The 22,211-nt window shown below is 39.4% G+C and overlaps 1 protein-coding gene across 10 annotated transcripts in view; it reads right to left on the reverse strand.

The window, feature by feature from the left end:
- The window catches only part of DGKI (diacylglycerol kinase iota), a 395,960-nt gene that overhangs the window by 49,139 nt on the left and 324,610 nt on the right, over positions 1-22,211 (reverse strand). For all 10 annotated transcript variants that reach the window (XR_008998562.1, XM_057504799.1, XM_057504796.1 and 7 more), the window contains 4 exons: positions 17,119-17,188; positions 14,969-15,009; positions 13,875-14,002; positions 11,757-11,879 (listed from right to left, as the gene is read on the reverse strand). Coding sequence is in view for 9 of the 10 variants with exons in the window: in XM_057504799.1 (XP_057360782.1) it covers positions 11,757-11,879; positions 13,875-14,002; positions 14,969-15,009; positions 17,119-17,188 (362 nt within the window). In the remaining variant the exon portion in view is untranslated. The remainder of the gene's footprint in view (positions 1-11,756; positions 11,880-13,874; positions 14,003-14,968; positions 15,010-17,118; positions 17,189-22,211) is intronic.

Here is a 22,211-nt window from a genome sequence, read left to right on the forward strand (position 1 = left end):
GGGCAATTGCTTTTCTCCCTTGAGCTTCCCTCAAGGACAGGCACTGTCTAGAGGACTGCTATGTCCAGCCTATGACATCATTTTGAGGGCTTGGGGGAGAAACAGTGAAATCACAGATCCAGGTGACATCTTTACTAACACTACTGTCGCCCCACAGCATCTCCAAAGGTAAAACAGACCCAGAAATCCCTTAGCCCTGAGAATCTCCATTAACTGCACAATCCCTCTTTGTTTGCTTTTCCTCCCTGCGATGATGAATATGGCTATCAAGACAATGAACAGTAAAAGAGAGGGGGCAGGGAGAACGAGAGCGGGAGACCTGGAAGTTGCAGCAACCACACAAAGTGGCGTTGAAATGAGAGAAAGACAAACACGTTCTCTATTCAAGTGGTCACAACCCCATGCAGGGAATGCCAAATAGCCTCAAAGGTAACACTCACCACCAACAGAGGGGAGGGGCATGGAAAGAGCAAAATGGAAGGAAGGAGAGAGAGACGGGCATTTGTGTGGAGGTAAGAAAAGGTCCCAGAACTCAAACAGTGAAGGCTGCTTGATGAGTTCTTCATTGGACGCTAATCTCTAATTCTCTTCATGCTCATAATTTCCTCATCTTTAAGACTTTCCCACCCAAATAGATGATCCCCACATGAACTTTACTTGAACTATCTTCTGTGTTTTTTAAAATAAGTTCCTGTGTTTAGTTATATTTGGCATTTCAAAAACACCAGTCTTTTAGCCCTAGCTTGCACAGTCCGAGTTCTCCCAGACACTCTCCTTGATGAGTTTGCTGAGGGAGGAGGACGCCCCTAAACATCCTTTGAGCTTGAAATTGTATTGCCACCTACCGTTCATCCCCAAGAACTGCAACAAAATGAATGGAAAGGCGTTTCTTTAAAATGTGTGGTTAGAGATGAGGAGGAAATAGGCAAAAGTGGGCAGTGGACCCAAAGAAGAAGTATAAGAGACGCCACTGAAGAGACTAATACTAAACAAGTTTACGCTGCATGAAAACTCGACCAATGTACTTTGTGTTACCTACAATGTGAACTACTCCTGGGAAGCATTTTAGCATTTTGAAAAACAGGAAAAAAATTGTATATATCAGAAACAGTACAGTCATGCATATATAAAAGATGCAACACTTCACATTAGAAATCAGTCTGTTCAGCACAGTTGCCTGCCCAGTTTCTAAAATGGGAGTAAAGGAATAGAAAAGGCGTGCTGTTCTAAAATCCCGCAGAGGTAGTTATAACTGCAGAGAGCCAGCAGGGAGTGTCGGGGGAATACCTTTTAGAGGGCTGCTGTCTTTACGCTGAGGGCCTCAGCCAGTAGCTCCTGTTGAGACACTTGTACAAAAGACCACCTCACATATCCCCCGATCCAGGGTATGCAGCATCTACCTCGTGGGGTAACTGAGCACGGGCTTACCCTCAGCCGATTAGTTGTACGAAATCAAATAAGGACTTCTGAACAGCTTTAGGAAACGGAAGAAAAAAACAGGTGGAGTTGGGAGCTGCTTTGGTACTTCTGAAGATAAATGTCATATATTCCAGAAGTTTGCCTATGACTTCTCAGAAGAAGGAATTCATGTCCAAGACACAGGCATGGGAAATGGAATCTGAAAAGTGTGTCTCCTCCCAACGCTTCTGTGTCTAAGGACAAGACAGTGTCTGAGTAATTCATTGTAAACAACTCAAAATAGTAAAAGAGCTCTGTAAGAGAATGATAAGTCATACAAATATATCAGAGCACTACTGAGAACAAGACATCAAAATGGGCTCCACAGACTATCTTTGAGAATAATTCAATTAATTTAATGTTTGAATATTAAGCATTGCTGTGTGCTTAACCCCACTCCAGGAGTTGTGGAAGATACTGGACTTACAACATTTCATCTCACTTTCAAGGAGATTTTAAGGGAGTTAAGGACTGAGACTGACATCAAAGAGAGCACTAGAGGAAACGGAAAAGCAGTTATTGCCACGGTGCTGTTCTTACGCTCGGTGATTAGCATAAGAGCCAGAGGTTAGGAAAAGGGAAAATGGGGTCCCTGTCTCCCTGAATCCTGACTCGGTAGTTTCTCCATGTCGTAGAGGCTTCTTGTGGTGGTCTCCTCAGGGCTGCAGGCTCAGAGGATCCAGACGCTCCTGAGAGAGGTCCCACACTCTCTAGGCACCCCCATTCCTAACGGCAAGAAATGGTGTCCCCTTCACAACGCCGACTCCATGCCTGAGCATCCCAGGCAATTACTTGTCAACATCCCTCTAATCTGAGATTCACAGGCAAGGATTCTGGGAAGGACTTCAAAATTATCACCATACTTTAAATCATTTTAATTAAAGTACTCCTCTAAGGCAGAAGCACTGAGAAGGAAGCTGTGGTGGGAGCCTGAGAAAGACCCAGAAGGATGGGCAGGTCATCTCGGAGGTGAACAGGTGGTCAGGAGGCAGCTGAAACCTGGAGCAGGCCTTGGGACATTGACAGGCCCGGGACAGGACCAGGAGGGGCAGGACCCAGGGGCTCACAGGGCCGCCCGACTCCCCAGCACTTCCTCACCTGTGCCCCTGGGGGCGCTGCCCCTCCCTGTGGAAGGCAGAACAGAGGCAGCCAGCGGTGAGCTGACTCCTCAGGGACCCTCAGAGGCAGGACAGGGAACACGGCAGCCTTTGGAGGGGTGGTCCCAGGACCCACAGGCAGGAGAGAGGGCTTCCGTGCGTAACATTTCATGTCACAGACAAATGGACCAAAGTCATGTCAGGAGAAGCTGTGGCCACTTCCCTCTTCTCTGACTGTTAGAATTGAAAATAAATATCCTGCTCAGATCCTGACAGGCACCCTTCTTCATGCAGCGGCAGTCAGGGAGCTCCCTGCCCTCCTGTTGCAAAGGACTGCTGTGGGAGTGCAGGACATGGCATGGGTCCTGGGGTACAGGGACACCCCAGGATGGGATCCTCTGACTAGGAATGACATGACACGAGACTTAACTCTGGATGCTTGCCCTTCTCAGAAAGGAAGGAAAATCACCGTGAGCGACCTCAGAGGTCTCGCTTACCTGACAGCATGGACTTGTTCCAGCACGTCCTGGAGAGGATTCTTACCACTCTTGACTAAATTTGGACCCCAGTGCTTGGAAACACTGGGCCCTCAAGGAGAGACATGCCACCATTCTGTAGAGCTAACATCCCCTATATCTATGCCAATTTTTTTTTAGGTTAGATCCCTTTCAACACACTCTATATCCCTACTCCATTCACCAAACTGATGAGATTTCCATGGCAAGCCTGTAAGGATGGTCCAGTGACTAGTTCAGGGAAGAGGGGACCAACTGCCACCAGCACACGGCTGCTCCCAGGAGACACAAGAAAAATGAAAGAGAGGGGATCCCGCATGTACCCAAGTCCCCACTTCCAGCAGACCCAGTGAAAACAGGAGACATTCCTGTCCTACACCAGCTTAGCAAACAGTGCTCGCTCTAACTTCCGAGAGCAGAAGGAGATGGAGCCATTGTTTTCCCAGTTTTAGAATGTTGTTTAAGTGGTTTTGTCACAAAGATCATGCCACCTTCCTACTAGGGTTCCTTAGGCCCTAAGGCAGGGCGTGTTGTTGGAAGGAAAGAGAAACTCCTTTGTTTTGTTTTTAAAGAAGACTGATAACTCCCTGAGAGGCCCTTTCTACTGCTTCCTGCCTATTAGGGAACTCAGCAAAGTTTATCTGCACATATTGCCCCATCCTTCCGATGCTCTGGCTTTTCCTTGTCTCCTGTGGTGGGAAACCTTCGGAAATCCCAGAACCCTGTTCCATCCATGAAGTTCTGATGGTTTATGGTTCCCCATGTGCCATGTTTCTTCCCCTCCATCCAAAGAATATCCAAAACCTCTTCAAAGACTAAACTTCACTCCCACAACTGAAATAATCCAGAGATAGGACATGGGAGGCATTCCAACATCTCCAGGCAAGGGCTTCTAGAAGCGACCATCCCTCCCCACCCATCCTGCCACCGCGCTCATCAGCACTGCCTACAACTTCCTATGCTCACCACATTTGTCTTTTCCTCACTTGTAAAACAGTAACATCTCTCTGAGTCAGGGATTCAATGTGTCTTTGTCATTTTAATGTAAATTGCCTGATCAAACAGATCCATATTAAAATTTGAAATACACAAATGAATGCCACAGTGTACAAAAATGTTTAACATTTATATATCTTTTTTTAACAATTCTTATGTCATTAAAGCCAGGTTTACTACACCACTGCAAATAGACGAATCTATCCTGGTTTGATGGGGCATCCTTTCTCCTACGTGGAACATTCACCCATTCATCCTTACTGAATGCCTGCTAGACCAGAAAGGGGGCAAAGGGCTATGGATACACAGCAACACGCAGTTTGCCCCTCCAAGGAACTTGTATGCTTGAGAGAAGGACCCTGTCAACTTGCCCTCACATTCACAGTATTCCTGAGGTGTGAGCAGGTGAGGCTGCCATCTTTCACAAAGGAAAAAGGCCACTTAACAGTAATCATACTTCTTCATACTGTAATCATTGGCAAAACTTGGAAGCCATGAAAATGGAAGGGCAGAATTTCTTGGTATCATTTTAAATAAGATGGATATTTAATACTAGAGCTCATTTACCATAGCAAGCTTTTTTTTTTCAGTGTTGTTCAAAATAGGATCTTGTACATAAGGAATTCTATTCTGGCTTTTCCACTAACTGAACTTGGTATGGAAATGGAACTCCATATCCAGCAAAAGGTTTAAGTCCCTTATATGCATATCTGAAGAGCTATTATAGAACAAAATTGAGCAAAATTTCTTGTTAAATAATTGGCACATATAAAGGGACAGAGTATTATTTTAGGTTTGACCAAATAGAGTAACAACTGGAGGTAAAGCAGGGAAAGAAGAAAGATACCCGTCAGCTAAATCGGAGTTTTTCCAGCTTGAATGATTAGCCAAAGAGAGCAAGATTTAGACCAGTCAAAGGAAAGCAGGGATAGGACCCAACTATCTTAGTGAAACAGATGCAAGGGACTGACTGTCTCTATCCTGACAGCACTGATTCCATCTCTAAGATGTAGTCTGCAAAACTTGCAGCCCACTAAGAAGATTAATTTTCTCCCTCTAATCTGATTGTGATGCTCAAAGGATATTTCCACGACCCAAATCATTGCCCCATAGTCTGCCTGCCTGTTGAGAATCTGGAGCTTTGACAGTAAGCACAATTATCCTTTTTATTAGAGTCAAGCTATCACCTGATGTTCCAAGAAGAGGCTGGGTGAAGGAAATAGCTGAAGACAAGAGGGGACTGAAACTATTACTCCTGTGATCAGCCCAGAACTTCAGAGTTTTTGGAAAGGGACAGGTTTCAGGGCTATCTTCTTGATATAATAGTTCAGAATTGTAGACTAAATAAAAAAGGTCAATTTTTCAGCTTAAAGTATGATTAGGTATTTCAGATATACCTAAATAACTTGCCATTTGAAAAAATTCCTTAAGCACACAACAGGTGGAGTCCTAATAAAAGATCACTGAATAGTATTCCATTGTTTGAGGGGCATTTCTGGTATATGATGAAAAGTTGATGCTTGCTGCTCATGTCGAAGGTTGAAGAAAATAAGCAGAGGGGCCTTAAAAGCCTCTTTTTTCTTTGGGGCTATTATTTTCATTAATTCTTTAAATACTCATCCTTTTCATAAAAATTAAGTAAAATCTGGAGGAAGCAGCAAATTCTATTTCCTCTAGTTTCCAGAACACTCTATGCATGCATATGTCCATTAGAGCACTTACCAGAGGGAACTATAATAATTGGTTTATATAAAATTCCCTTTGAATACAAGTTCTTCAAAGGCAGTAATTATTTCTTATTTAGTTGATATCTTCAGTGCCTAGGTGTGTGTGTGTCTGTGTGTGTATCCCATCTAGAAGGTGCTCAATATTTATTTGCTCAATAAAAATAGAATGACTAACTGAATGGCTCAACTCATTTCTTAGGATCCCAGTGAAATCATAAATCAGATCAGATACATTATAGTTCAATTTTTTATAACATTATCTCTTGTTAGAGACAGAAATGCTCTGGCAATCATAAAAATGCATTAGCTCTGCTTAGCTGATTTGGTAACAGATACCTGCCTAGTCACAGATGTCTGGATTGAGTGTCTGTCTTCGGGTGGTTCACTACACTGTCTTCCCTGTGTCTTAGTCTGGTAGTAAGATACTCTATTTTTACCTGTGTGACTTTCATCTTAGCTTTTTCAGGCATAGGACTGGAGGTAAAATGAAAAAGTACATCTCTTTCAGTCAATATTGGGAGTTTTGCATAAACCACAAAATATGAGAACTAGAAAAGATTATTCTTATTCAGAAACTAGAGAATACCTCCCAGTATTCCTTTACCCCATCTGACTCAGAGATAAGCCTGTCCTTTGCTCAAAGTAAATTGGAAATAATATACCAGAGTGCTCAAGCAGCACCATATATATATATATATATATATATATATATATATATCATAGTCTTCCTGAAGACTCAGATTCTGTCTGCTCAAATTTTGGTAATTCCTTCCTTGTGAATCTTCTACCAAAATGAAATATAGTCTTGTCATTACTTCATTACTTGTAGCGGTACAGTTAATGATGAGAGCAAATGTGTTTCCAGAATTATGTTATTGTAACTAGAACTTCCTTACACACAGAAAACATTTTTTGAACTTAAAGACAAATTAATTATGGTCCCAGCAGCAATAATGCAAGTCAGTTGCCTTTTACCAATTTATTTCAAAACTGGTTCTTAAAGATAGATTTTTTTACTACATTCATAGATTTTAAAGACCCTATGTGTGTTGTACATCCTTCTTTGGAATTACAATCTGTCCTAGAGGACCTGGACCTAAGTGGACCATATATATATATATATATGGATGTAAATCTTTCTTAAAAAATTGTAATATTCCTAAGTGGAATTACAATATAAATATAACCAGTTCCAGTAAAATCTAAGTCAGTCTATTAGTTCATTCCATCACACTCTCTCAACTAGGAGGGAGGGCTGGTGGATTTTAGAAGCTAAAGTTAAAACTATGAGAGAGCCCTGAGGAGACCCCAGAGGGGTTGGGGTCAGTTAGAGTTCAGAGGGGAGAGGGTCACGCTGCGCAGAAGCGAACTGGGTGCCATGCAGGAAGGATGAGCTGCGGAAATCACTGTAGTTGCAGTCCTTCCTGTTCTCCGTATTTATATATAAATATATTTTTTAAAATCAGTCTTCTTAGAATTCTGCCTATTTACCTGTATAAAGAACCAATTTTTAAAAATTTTATTCTTGGCTAGTCATTTATTTGATTTTATTCTTTTTGTCATAGATTTCTGTCTTTATTGTTTTTCTTCCCTCTTGTTTCTTTGTTTTCTATTCTGCGATTGCTTTTTCAGTTTGTCAAATTGAATGTTTTATTTGTATCCAATAATTTTTCTCTTGACAAATGAATTTAGAGCCATAAGTGATTCTGTGAATTAGTAGTTTCATACAAATTCTGATAAACAGTATTTTCAGTTCTATGAATTTAAAATTTCCCTTTGATGTTTTTTTATTATGGTATCATTAATATGCAATCACATGAGCAACACTGTGGTTACTAGATGCCCCCCATTATCAAGTCTCCACCACACACCCCATTACAGTCACTGTCCATCAGCATAGTAAGATGCTATAGAGTCACTACTTGTCTTCTCTATGCTATACTGCCTTCTCTGTGCCATGTAAGAGAATGAAACTGGATTACTGCCTAACTCCATACACAAAAGTAAACTCGGAATGGATCAAAGACCTGAATGTAAGTCATGAAACCATTAAACTCATAGAAGAAAACATAGACAAAACTCTCTTGTTATATAAACATGAGCAACTTTTTCATGAGCATATCTCCCTGGGCAAGGGAAACAAAAGCAAAAATGAACAAGTGGGACTATATCAAACTAAAAATCTTCTGTACAGCAAAGGACACCATCAGTAGAACAAAAAGGCATCCTACACTATGGGAGAATATATTCATAAATGACATATCCATTAAAGGGTTGACATACAAAATATATAAAGAGCTCATGTGCCTCAACAAACAAAAAGCAAGTAATCCAATTAAAAAATGGGCAGAGGATCTGAAAAGACACTTCTCCAAAGAAGAAATTCAGAGGGCCAATAGGCACATGAAAAGATGTTCCATATCGCTAATCATCAGAGAAAATGCAAATTAAAGCCACAAAGAGATACCACCTCACACCAGTTAGGATGGCCAACATCCACCAGACAAACAACAAATGCTGGCGAGGATGTGGACAAAGGGGAACCCTCCTACACTGCTGGTGGGAATGTAAATTAGTTCAACCATTGCGGAAAGCAGTATGGAGGTTCCTCAAAAAACTAAAAATAGAAATACCATTTGACCCAGGAATTCCACTCCTAGGAATTTACCCTAAGAATGCAGGATCCCAGATTCAAAAAGACATTGCACCCCTATGTTTATTGCAGCACTATTTACAATAGCCAAGAAATGGAAGCAATCCCTTTGATTTTTTTATATAATGGATTATCTAACATTGTGAACAGAAGGTAAAAAGTTAACTTTTCCTATCTCCAAGGGGCTTTAAAGCTGAAAGCCATAGATGCCAACTGTACCTAGAATACTACAGTGATTCTTCAGGCCCTTTTCACATGCTGATTCTTAAATATTCCTAATGAGAAGGTAAATTTTCAATATTGAACCAGGTTGAAACTGCATATATATCCTGCAACACAGAAGGACACATGTAGCAGGATATTAACAGCATTTAAAAAATAATATTAGAAATCAATATTAATGTGAAGAAATAAGTTATGGCATGTTTATAATGCAATACTCTATACCAAATAAAATGATTTAAAATCTACATATATCGATATGAATGAATTTTTAAAATGTAATGTTGAATGAAATGGCAAGTTCCAAAAATGTATGCATTGTATAGTAAAACAGGTGTTGATGAGTTAAAAGGTAAAACAAACAAAAAAGCACATAAAACAATATGTATTTTTATGCTGCTGTATGTTGTTTGAAAGAAAGACCTAAATACAAATAACAACATAAAACAACATGATATTTCAGTTGGCAATGAGTACCTTTAATATAAGTTTTGTACTTATTTAGATTAGGGTATATTTAATATATACTTAATAGTTTTTAAATAAAAGTCTATTATTTTTTGTTTCAATCTTTTTAAAAGCAAGAAAAATGGCTTTAAAATTCATTCTCAACCCTATTTACTTTTGGGTATATTCGCAGTCATATGTACATTTAGAGTGTACACACATAGTCTCCTTATATTATGCAATTTTTAACTTTACAAACACTAAAAAAAATTAGAAACCAAAGTAAATCTCCCTTGGGCCATGAGGCTCTGGGTACCATGCCCCTGCTCTGGCCCTGCAGGAAGACAGCCTAGTAAGGTGGAAAAAACATGGAGTCAGAAGTCAAGCCAACTGCATTCAAATCACAGTTCCTACACTTGCTGTCTGAGTGACCTAAGATAAATAGTTTAACTCTATACGTCTCAGTTTACTCATCTGCTAAGCAAGGCAGGATTCAAAAGTTGAATACTTTAGAAAGGTACTAAACTATGTTTAAAGAAGGGTACTTTAACTATGGTCCAAAGCAAGTAGGAGGTACTCTATCAATATTAGCTATTATGAACATTGGTGTATGTATAGAATATCTATTACATAAGTGTGTTGTTCTATAACTGCAATTATACCTATGTGCATCAGAGATGATCTCTGAAGGAAATAAAGATATATTCCTCCTAAGGAATTAATAAACAATGCATAAAAATATTTAAAGAATTTATAGACAAATTGGGATAAAGCATTTACTTTTTTGTGTGATTTAAAGCAACATTTTATTACGCACATGCAGTCTGTGAGTCAGGGATTCAGCCAGAACGCAGCAGGGACAACTTGTCTCTGTTCCGCAATGTCTGGAGATGCAGCTGGAAAGACTCAAAGGCTAGGGGTGAAGGTTTGAATTGTACTTTGTTTGCTTTCCAAGTGATCTGGCAGAAAAAAAAATTTTTTTAAGAGGTGGCTGCTGTAGTGAATTTAAGAGCTAATGTCATCTAAATGACCAGGGAGATGGATAGTGGCCAAGTGAAGAGCAATAAAAAATTAACAAAATCCCTGAAAGGATAATATAATTTAAATAAAAAATAAGAGTTGATTTTGACATAGGTTTTTAAGAACTTGGCTGTTTTATAAAGTGGCACATTTATTTGTGATTCTTGGGAAGAACATTTACCATCTTAGAAACAATCACTTCACATATCAGAATATATACATTAATACACTACATAGAGGAAACCAGGACGTAGCCTGCATTTAAGGACAATTCAAACACTCATCTGGTTGGCCTAGGCTTATTTTCTATTTCTGTGACTAATTAAACTCTCATTTTCAAATAAATCTGCCCACAGCTAGATGACCCTTTTTTTTTTTAGCCATCAATGAGTGGCTGACTCACCATGATTCACAAGTCTCAATTCAGTATAAAAAAGAATTGGAAAAATACCCTGAATTGTAAAGAATCAAAATGCCATCAGAAACTAATAATATGGTTTAATTAGAAAGGAAAATCCATAGTAATTCACTTTTTCCTTTCCACTCTTCGCACAACAAATGAGAGGTAGTACAGAAAAGCAATTAAACCCAAGTCGCCTTTTGTCCTTTGGGTGTCTTGGTAGAACCTTTACAAGTAAAATAATCAGCTTCAGATTTCTAATTTTTCCTCCCTTTGTCATAACAAAATTGCTTCCAGTCTTCCTTTAGAAACAATGCATCATCTTGCTTCTACAGTTACCCCAGGCCTCTAAGAATCTTAGTAATCTTATTATTTTCTAGAAATGGTAAGACTGCACAGTTACAAGGCCATTGTCCCTATTCGATTAGGACCTTGGATAGGATTGGAAACCAGCCTAATTTCATTAGTTGCAATGAACTTGTATAATAACCCAGGTGATTGGCCTGAACTCAAATAGTGTGTGTGAAAAAGTGTGTCCGTGAGCACAGACTGAACCTAGAATCCGCTCCTGCAAGGAGGAATAGTGGGAGGAGAATTCCTGGACACAAATGTACCAACACTGTTGCAAAACTTCAACATTTGTCCTACTTTCTAATCATGATCAGACCTCAGAAGAAAGCATAGCTACCCTTGATCTATGAACAAATGCACTGTTTATGCAGAGAGACTGAAACTACAATGTGAGAAGCCCTTCACTTTGGCTGAAAACCACTTGGCAGTGTCACACAGAGCACACATCCGGAGTATGGATGAACTCAGGACTGGAGACGTATGAAACAGAGCTGGAACAGTAAGTCAAGATGCTCATACAAATGAAAAACCGTACGTCACAACCAAACTATTTGTGATTACTCTAATGCATGCCTTCATGATGTGGTGAACACAGGGACATCTGGGGTAAACACTGAATGTCAGTAAAGCAAACACTAGATTTATAGATCTATATGCAATGTCTAGTGTGGCTCAGGAGTAAGAGGAATGCAAAGTGAAGTTCCATCAGAAGCTTGGGGGTAGGTAAAGGTGAGCAAGGTGAATAAAAAGTCAAGCCGCAGGATGACATGGTCATGAGACAGCTTGGACAACACTGAAAAGGTGAATACCCCATGTGATCCTCTCCCAGCAGTCACAGTGGCCCACAGGACAAGAACAGAGAGCTCTTACTGTAGCACATGGGAATGGCTGAGATCTTTCAGATCTGAGTCTTCATAGTGCGGAGTTATCACTCCCAGCCCGCTATCGCTCAGCATGCGCTTCCGTAGGGCAGGATTCCACCAGTCTGACGTTCTGGGAGAAAGCAGGGCACCACACATTTAAGCATTCAAAGTCAGCACAGGACTTATTCTACTCTTTCTCGAGATGATTCTTGTCTCTAAATGTGAGAAGGGAAAGTAATTTTTATTGGGTATTTACTGGGTACTTCACATTTATTATTTCATTTAATTTTCTCAACCATCATGAATAATTTGTATGATTCTGCCCTCTTAACAGATGAGAAAAATGAATTGCAAGATTAAGTAATTTTAATTTAATGACATCAATAAGAAGCAATGGATCCAGAAATAGAAATGCAGATTAGAAAATAACAAAGTCTTTTCTCTTTGAATGACAGAGAGGGCAAAGACCAGGGTGAGCCTGGAAGAATGGGTTCCCTCTATCAAACCAAAGACTGCAGCCCAGATCAGTGGGGAAGAATTAGCTAGACTCTGGCACCTACTGCTTCTGTGGTGGGACACGGCGTCTCACTTGCTTTCCCCCACAGCTGACAGGCTTGATTTACAGTACGTGGACTGCAAAAACGGCCTTCTCCACCACCTTCTGGGGCTCGCAGGGTTACACAGGCCACCTTTTGTGCCTGTGGGCTTTCCCTTCATGCCAGGAGAGCTTTAGCATCACTAGTTCTGGTTTCTTAAACAAAGCTATACATGTGTCCTATCTTGTCACTTCTGCCTTCTCTTGACTCCCCCCGACTTGACATATACCACGGCTATCAGTTGGCCCTGGCAGAGTGGGGAATACTGAGGAATAGCAGCAATAGTCAAATACATTAACAAAAAGGGGTAAACAGGCATAAGGGTTACCTCAAAGTGAATATGTCTGTTTATATTGTATAAGGCATGTGTACACGATTTGCATATGCTATTTGAGTGCATTTGTGTATCCTTTCCAGGGAAATCCTTACTTTAACTATTTAGCTTCCATATACCAGTAAACCATTGAAGTCATTAGACTTCACAGGGCAGAGATTTTTGTCTGCTTTCATTTTTGCACTGTTGTTTCCCAAGTGCTTACAGCAGTACCAGGCACATAAAAAACTCTCTAAATAAGTATTTTTTAAGTTTTGAAATAACCTATAAATGCTAATATTTTGGTGGATCAATGTGGTGGTTAAATGTACAAGCTCTAGCATCAGAAATCCTGGAACTGAATCTTAATCTTTCCATTTCTTAGAAATCCTGGAACTGAATCTTAATCTTTCCATTTCTTTGCTGTGCAATACAGGTAAAGTTACACATACCCTCTAATTCTCTATTTTATTATCTATGGATTTAGGATAATAATAGTACCAAATCTGCAGGGTCATTGTGAAATGATGATGATGATTTCGATAATAAAATATTTAATGAGTGTCTGTCAAGTGCCAAGAATTATCCTAAACCCTTAACACATACCAATTCACTTAATTTTCAAATAATTCTGTGAGTGGATATTATTTCCTTTCTACAGATGAGGAAGTAAGGACAAAACACTTAAGATGGTTAAGTCACTATGTAGTGCTGGGAGGGGTATAAGAAAGGCATTTAGCACAGTATGTGGCTCAGGTAAGTGCTGGGTATGTCATAGTTATTGTTATTATATTAGAGGCTGCCTGAATATAGCAAATTTAAAAAAAGAGAAAAAGGAAAAGAGAAGGAAGGAAGAGGAGAAAAATAATTGTCAAACCACGTGTGTCAATTTCTATCTGGAAAATAGAGGCATTGCAGGTGTGTATGCACAAATGCAAATACAAATGTCTTCTAGTTTGGTGGGAAGCATGGGTGGAGTGGGTAAAGAAGACTCAGACATGATACTAATCTGGGTGGGAAAGAATAATTTTACACAGCCTCTCATAAGATGGACTTCTAATGGAACCAGCTATACTACGCTCTAATGAAACATGATAAGAAAACTTATATTTTAAGACAGTTCGATGTCCTTGAAATGTCAAGTGCCAAGTCCAACCAGACATGTCAGCCTGTGGCCAACTTGACCTCCACTCCCCTAAAGGAGAAGCACACTTACCCGGAGGCTTGCTCCACCACCAGGTCAGGCATTCCTGGAGGTGTCCCCACCTGCTGGGGTAACACCATATCTGGGTCCAGAATAAAAATCTCATCTTGAGAAATCTCCATCACAAAATGCAAATGTTCCTAAGGAAGAAAAAGAAGTATGTCAGATGACTGACAGGATGCTCAAATCCATCATTTAAAGAGGAATAAAACACACCATTCTTGGTCTTGAGCAATAATGAAATTTTGTGGCATATCAAATGGCCACAGTGTGGCCTGACTAGTGGACATCTTCCCTGAAGCAACATGTTAGCAAGAGGTTGGCAAGGGGGAAAGTTGAATCCCTCTTAGTTTGGGATTCCTAGTTGACCGGATCTGGTTAGGTGTAACCAGAGATGGTCTTGCCTCTTCTTCCCAATACTGTCAAAGAAGTGACACCCCACATGGGACTTGGTCCAGCATGAGTGCGTGATAACCTGGACTTCCAGCCCCAGGATCTGGTCAAAGCTAAGTGGCATGGTTAGCAATCAGTTTTATCGCTGGATTCCATACCATATTTTCTTTTTTCAGGAGAATTTGGACAAGGGAAGCACTTGTTATCATTGGGCATAAGCATTTTTTTTCCCTCATTACTGAACCCTGGGAAGGGATGAATTAAAACTCAGTAGCACAGACACGTACTTGAGATCTTGCTAACCAGAAGTAAACTTTAAAAGGCACAGAATTTGGCTAGGAAGCAGTAAAAATAGCAGTGGGGATGAAAATTTGGAGTACAGGCTGGTGATACCAACAAGCCTCCTTATTTTCTGGACCTTATTTGCAACAAACCTCATTACTTGCAGCCAAGCCTTATCAGCTTGAGTCTACAGATCACAAAACATGTGAGGACAAATAAAAAGCTCATAGCTTGGGCTATGAGTGCCATTCCAAAATTTGTAAATGTTTCAGTGATTCTGTTAGAAAAACTCATGAGATCAGCTACTAATAAAGTATATTAACTTAATATGTGTGTGTGTGTGTGTGTATATATATAAAGTTAATATGAAGCATATACCTTTATATTAACTTTAATTTTTCACTTGCACCAATGGGCTCAAGAAAACTTACCTGAGATCTGTCTATTCGATAAAAGCGATCTGCAGATGTTGCTAGGGAAAAAAAATGTATATGGCATTCAAAGAGTCCTGTGATGTGGCACCAAACTTAAGACCTTCTCTCCTACTAAGCCAATCAAAAATCTTACATTCCAGTCATGCTGGACCATTGGCCCGCCCCTAAATCTATGTAGAAAAACTCAGGACTTCCATGCCTCTGCCACCAGTATCCCACTGTTTGGAAAGTTTTTTCCCATTACATCTGTCTATCTAAATTTTACTTGTCTTTTAGGGACCAATGCAAATGCTACCTCCTCTGCGAGACCTTCCTCAGTCCCACCCTCCCCACCTCAGACAGAATTCATTGCTCCTTCCTCTACGCATTTACATTTTGTTTACACTTCTTATAGAAACTATCTTTACAGATAGCTATGAGACCAAGATACCTGCCTCTTTAAAGGTCTGTGTTTCATTTACCCTTTTATGTCTCCAGGCATTGGCCCAGGACCTTAACCAGAGCTGGGACTCCATATGTATTTTTTAAATAAATAAAACTAGAAAAAAGCTATAGGTAGCCAGGCTTCCTGAGGAAGTGATTCACATTTTGGAAAAGAGCTTGAAGATGCAATGCCAGGGACCACATCTGGTATTAAAGGAAGCATTTCACTTTAAAATTTGATTCCCTAAGCCATGTGTGAAGAAAGCCAAGACAGCAAAAATATTATTATTTAAGCATTTCTAAAAGGGATTGGACTGCATCAGTGATTTGTCTTAATTACAAACTTTGAGTTTCTACAAATTATTCTGAATATTCAAAAGAATTATGTTCCTCTTCAATGAAATCTAACAGAGTCCAAATATTATAAAAAGATTGTCTACAAAGTACATAGTACTACAGAGAACTCAAAATGCAAATAACTATTCAAAAATCATAAATCTTTAATGAGTAAGTTCTCTCCAAAGGGAATGAGCTAAAAAAAACCAAGATGATCATGATTCCTGCCCTATGAATGCAACAGGAGAGTAAAATCTGCCTGAGGACTCTACTTGGTTCTTTTTAACCATGTCTTTGAAAGGTTTTTTAATGAAACTATTTATAGAGTAAAACTAATCTGGCTTAGGACTGTTACCCCCACTTATCATTTTATCTAGGACTGTATATAGGACAGACTGTATATAGAACAATTCATATAAATTTTCATGGTTTTCTTAAGTATAAGCTGTTCCTCAGTGGATTCAGGAAAAACAAATAAATTGTGTTTCTCATCACTAGGGAATAAAGGAGTTGGAGGAAAAGCAGTGTAAATTATTTTCAGAGGCAAATGACAAGCCATTAATGAAAACCTATCTCATGAGTTAGATCTCATGCAGATATAAGTGCTCACCTTCATAATACTGTTCACACACTCACACACCCTGTCATACTCTTATCCATGTTTACAGGCTCTCAGATGCATACAGAGATTAAAGAAAGGTCTACAATGAAAACCACGTGTGCACATAAGGTGGAGTAGATACACTGATAGTATATAAGCAAGAATGTATTGTAATATGGGTAATTGGATAGTAAAGTAGGGTTCGGCAGCCTCTAGGAAATGAGAGATGCTTGAGATAGAAAAGAGACTCATCAACCAATCAGAAAATAACTGATCTATTTTGCATTCCATATGTCATGCTCATCAGAGCAGGTTTGGAAACCACTGAAAATTTCTACTCTTTTTCAAAAATTTGTATCATTTAATGAAAACCATTAAATGATGGTTTAATGAAAATAATATGAAAGTTCCATAATATGCAACCAACATACAAGTTAGTATCCATCCCATGTTAACTGAATCCATCTACTATTGATCTGAATTTAAGATAAGCACTCAACATGTTTTAGGAAAGGCAGGGTGGGGGCATGGTGGGGGACCTGAAAAAAGCATCAGCTCAAGCAGTTTGAGAGGTTCAGCCAGTTACTAACTTGCTTTGAGGGAAAGGACTTCAGGAAAGTGTTTTGGCACATCAGCAAGTCCACATCACCTGAGATCCAAATACCAATCATGTGAGGTCACGTGAAAGGCTTCTGAACAATCTTTTGGAACACTGGAGTATGCTCAAGCCATGGCTTGCCTTTGCCTTCCTGCTGCCCCAGCCCCGATGCCTCCATGAGACACTCACCATCTAGAAAGCACCACCGTGGGGAGAGTCTCTGAGCTGAGAGTGCCCTGGGGAAGGAGGTCTCATGGTCCTGGAAAGAGACACACACATCTTCAAGGCTCCATTTGAATGACCTGAGGGGCATTCCTCTCTCCACATTCCGCCATACCACCTATTTCTAAGAGTGAGCATACTTTCCTAAACAAAGCACCAGTGAGAGACCAAATATTTGTACTAGAAATGGAAACACGGATTCTACTTTTAAATGAATCATTTCATATAGACCCTTTTAAAACCACTCCCACATTAAATCTCCAGGAGGTTGTCAATTATTCTACTAAATAGTCATAAAAACACAACTGGGACATTTACTTCCTTTGGGGAATCTCTTTCCCTTTGTGAAGCCGAGGAACTAGTGGCAGCTAGCTGTAATTTGCTTTTCGGTTCTCCACATACATATATAAATTTCCCCTACTAAGAGAACCTCTGCCAATGACAATTTTGCAATAAATTAAAAACACATTCTAGTTTACAAGACATGATTTGGAGCATTCCAGCCCTGGTTCATAGTGAAATTTAAATCACTGACAGGAACGGGACAAAGGGGGAGGGAGGCCAGGTGTCCGTGGGGAAGACATTGGGCATTTGACCCTTATTAGGGATTTGATATGTTCAAATGTAGGGAGCAACCCTGGGGTGAAGCTGGGTGTGGATGACCTTGTGTGTATAGAGGGTGATGGGAGAAGGAAATGGGAGGAACACAGAAGTCATAAGAGCCAATGAGAGGTTGCATTGACTTCTTTGGAGATTTGATCTACCTCTCTTGATCTTCAAGGCAAAGCCTATGCTTAAATCAATTGTTCTCGAAGTATGAACCCAGCAACAGCAGCGTTAGCTGGAAACTTGTTAGAAACACAAATTCCCAGTTGCCACCATAGGTCTATAGAAACCCTAGGGGTGGAGTCCAGAAACTTTTCAGACCTGTCTGTCGTCTGCTAAAGTTTTAAGACCAGTGGCCTATAGTTACCAGGACAAAAAGGATCCATTACTAGAAATGTTGAGAATACAGAGTTTTCAATATGAATTCTGCAAATTAATCAATTGATAGAGGAAAAATGGTTCTTACTTAGGACTGGTACCAACATTTACAGATATTGAATTGATGTAGCTACGGATACAGAGATAAACACATATTCTTTTTTTTTTTAATTAGCTTTGCCATCCTGCTAGTTGAGCTGAAGGAAATCTTGACATGTGCTCAGTATCTATTTTTATGAGAACTATGTTTAACATAATTTTCACATATTACTGAATTATATTTTGACACATGATATCTTGTTTTAAAAGAATTTACAGTTCTTCACGTATTTTTTCATAAAACATGTAAAGTTACTAACATGTCTCAGTTTGGTGAGAACTATAATTACAAATGACAAAACTTGAAAGTTGTTTGAAATATTAAGTGGCAACTCTGAAAGCTAATAAAAGATATTGAACAGAATCATATCTGTCTTCTCTAAGAGTAAAGAGACTGAAGCACCAGGATATTTTCTGAATTTTGATGCTGAATGTGCTACAGAAACTACTATGAGAAAATGATCAGGATTTGTCAGTGTAAAAACCAACTCTGAAAGAATACAGAAATGCTTGTTGTATCAGTTTCAAAACATAAAGTCTGGTAATATTATTGCTAGAACATTCAAATCAGAGAACACTGGGTATTATTTAGTCTAGTTTAATAAAATGTGACTACGTTATTGCTCAGCCAGAGACTAATTTACCACAGGCTGGTAAAGTAATATTGATATAATTAGATACCTTTTATGTGTGAGGGTCTATGTCTGGAGAGTTTTATGCATGTGCTTTTTTTCTGTTCATTTATTGACTCTGCACCTTGATCCACACAGCATTTGATGTGACTCAGCTTCTTTAAAGAAGTTTTAATTGAAAAAGAATGTTACCACTTTGCTCTGTAAAAACACACTGTTTGTCATCGAGTTCTTTGAAACACTTCAAGTGGGTTCAAACGGGCCTTGTTAGGTTCAGCAATTCTTGAACTCCCTGAAATTTTATGCTAGATTTGGTGTGTCTATTGTGAATGTGCATTTTCCACTGTTTTCTATAGATTATCAAAGTGATCTGAGATCCCCCAAAAGGTTAAAAAGTAAGTAATAATAATAAAAAATTTAGGTCAGAGGGAATTCAACAAAATAGGAAGATTCTACAGAGTAAAATGCCTTGGAAATATTCAGACTCACAAGATCAGGTAAGTTACTGGTGATTGTAGCCTCAAACAATGGACGCTCTCTGAGCTTCTAGCTATTCTCCTGGGCGTGGGTGGAAATACTAGGCTACAGTTTCATTGGGTAGTTGATTTTAAGCCATATTCCTATGCCTTATTCATTCTGCCATTCAGAAGGTGGCATAAGCTAGCCTCCATCTCCCGCCTCTGCTGTCTCACGGTTCCTCCTGGATCTCTTCTCTGGCACCTCTAAAAGTGAGCCACGAAAGACCTGCAGCTTTGAGAAGTGAAGTGAACTCAGAGGTACCCAGCTATGGAGCGGTGGAGTTGCAATTCAAATACAGGCCTCTATTATTACAGAGCCCATGATTTTATATACCAGGCTTTATGGCTTCTAGAGGAATTAGAATTACCTGGGATTTTAAAGGATGAGGGGTGGGGGATTTATACACGTTAAGTTTGAGATAAATTTTTTGTTGTTGTTTTGGTTTTTTTAATATTTTGCCTCAGCTCAAGCAAAAACATAAAGCAAAAGCTAGAATGATCTTAATAGCTATGAAGACCTTCCTTCAATGCTCATATTCAAGGCCTTTCTATAGTTTCAGCTCTTCATTAGCTGTCAAACTAATCTTCCCTATTTCTTATCAGAAACTCAGAATTTTTTCCTCCCTCCAATTCTCCGGTCACATTGCTTTGCATTTTCCACTCCCAGGTACCTGTCTGCTCAAGAATCCCAAAGAAATAAGGTAATCACTGACAACAAGAGTGAGCCACAACTGGAGACAGGAGCTGTGACAACATTCACATGACAAAAATTCTGATAGGGTTTAGATAACTTTGCTGTATATATTATGTGATTGCAACTCTAAACTCTATATGAGTAGGAGCAATATTAATAGGTTGTTTAGTATGGTTATCATTTGTTACAACTTTGTTTTCAAATCTGTACAACAATGCTTATTGCAACACTGTTAACAAAAACAGTGGCAAAAACTATACAACATAAATGTCTATCCACAGAGATAGGGTTAAATACATACCATGGAATATAACAACACTTTTAAAAAATTGAGTTAGGACTTCATTCATTAGCAAGACATAATGTCCATGGTAAATTACTATTAAAAATAAATTGTGGTATAATATGTACAGTGAGTGTGCAAAGAATGATGTTTTAAATAAAAATGGATTTACAAACAAAACCTCACCTGTGTATCCATGTAAGTCTATATGTGTTACTTTGTACAGATGTGAGAAAGGCATTAAAGAGCATATACCAGAAAGGTGTTGTACTAAGGTCTACTTTGGGTCAGGGGTTAAAAAACAAGCAGATTGTACAAGCACCATCTTTTCCTTACACGGGGAGGCTGAGGTCCCCCCTCTCCCGCACTGTAGCTGAATGGGGCCATTTACCTATTCAAATCACAAACAGCACTGTCTTCAAATGGATCACAAAGAGAAGGTGTGAGACCTTAGAGAAAAGCTTCTTAGAAACTGCAAGAGTTTGTAAAGACGGATTTTAAGCTCTAAACATATACACAACAATATGAGAATTGCAGAGGCTCTACTGAGGTTCAATAAAAGGGCTGTCACTTCCTGAAAACAAATATACTAGGAAATAAACATATATGGTACAATCAAAGAATGAAGATATGCCAAGATTATAAAACCTGGCAGATTTCATGACACAAGTAGCTAATGAAAGTCAAGGGGAATACCTTGATTATCTTAATATCAAAGTAAAATACATATTTGGATGGATTAAAAATGGAGCACGGATAGAGAAGAAGGTTGTCAAAAAAGAATTCATAGCTTAGGCCACTGTCCATAAGCTTCTTTACACTCTGATGCTCTTAACAAATGACCACACAGGTGGCGAGGTTCTTATGTACTTAGGATTCCTTGTAATTCTTACATATTGTCTATTTACACCCTTTCTCTCCTACTAAAAAAGGAATCAGATAATGAGTAATAGTCCTGTTCGCATAGAAGCAATAGTGAATTGGCCATAGTTTTGTTTGAATGACTCTCACAGCTAACACGCTGTGGGCAATCCACCTCACATCACGTCGGCAGCTCACTGCATCTCACAGCGGGGCTGGCACACAGGTGCAGTGTGTGGCCCAGACATTGAGGAAACCTGGATTTGGGGGCGGCAGGAGTGTGACCAGCAGTGCAGTGCAGACCATGAATCAGACCTGAGCAGGAAGGGAAAGTGAGCAAAACAAAACAGCCCCTCACAGGAGGGTCAATACTGGCCTTGAGGCAGAACTTAGCTCCTGTAGGGTGGACGTGACTACATCCATGTCAGTAAACAGGAATGGCCAGAGACGTGTTTGCTTTGTGAATTCTGCATATTAAAATAATGTACAGACACCAGTGTCTGACAGAGCCCCACACCAAGCTTAAAAACATGGGCCTTTCAAAAGCCTTGGAATGCAGGCATTTAAGTAACATGGTCATGTGGCTGCAGCTCCATGTCAGGAGGTATTCACACAATCACCCAGGCTGGGCCACTGACCATCACATCCACCACTTTGGGTGCTAACACAGGGCTTCTCATCTCCTCAGTGATCTCAAATGGCGTAGTCAAATCAATGATTCAACCAAGAGATACGATACTTGACTTGCTCATTTCGTGATCTGTTATTTGTCTTCATATAATTGGTGATTTAGATGAATGCAACTGTCATTGCTCTATAATATAGGCAGAATGATATAACCTTGGGGGTACCATGCTCCTTTCTATTTTAAATATAATACTCTGAAATGGATTGCTCTTTAAATGAGTAATATTAACAAATACTGGTCATTTCAAAAAACCCTATTAATGTGAATTTTCTCTTTTAATATATGTTAATGAAAATATCTG

The sequence above is a fragment of the Manis pentadactyla genome, chromosome 7 (genome assembly GCF_030020395.1).
Source record: "Manis pentadactyla isolate mManPen7 chromosome 7, mManPen7.hap1, whole genome shotgun sequence".
Lineage (NCBI taxonomy): Eukaryota > Metazoa > Chordata > Mammalia > Pholidota > Manidae > Manis > Manis pentadactyla.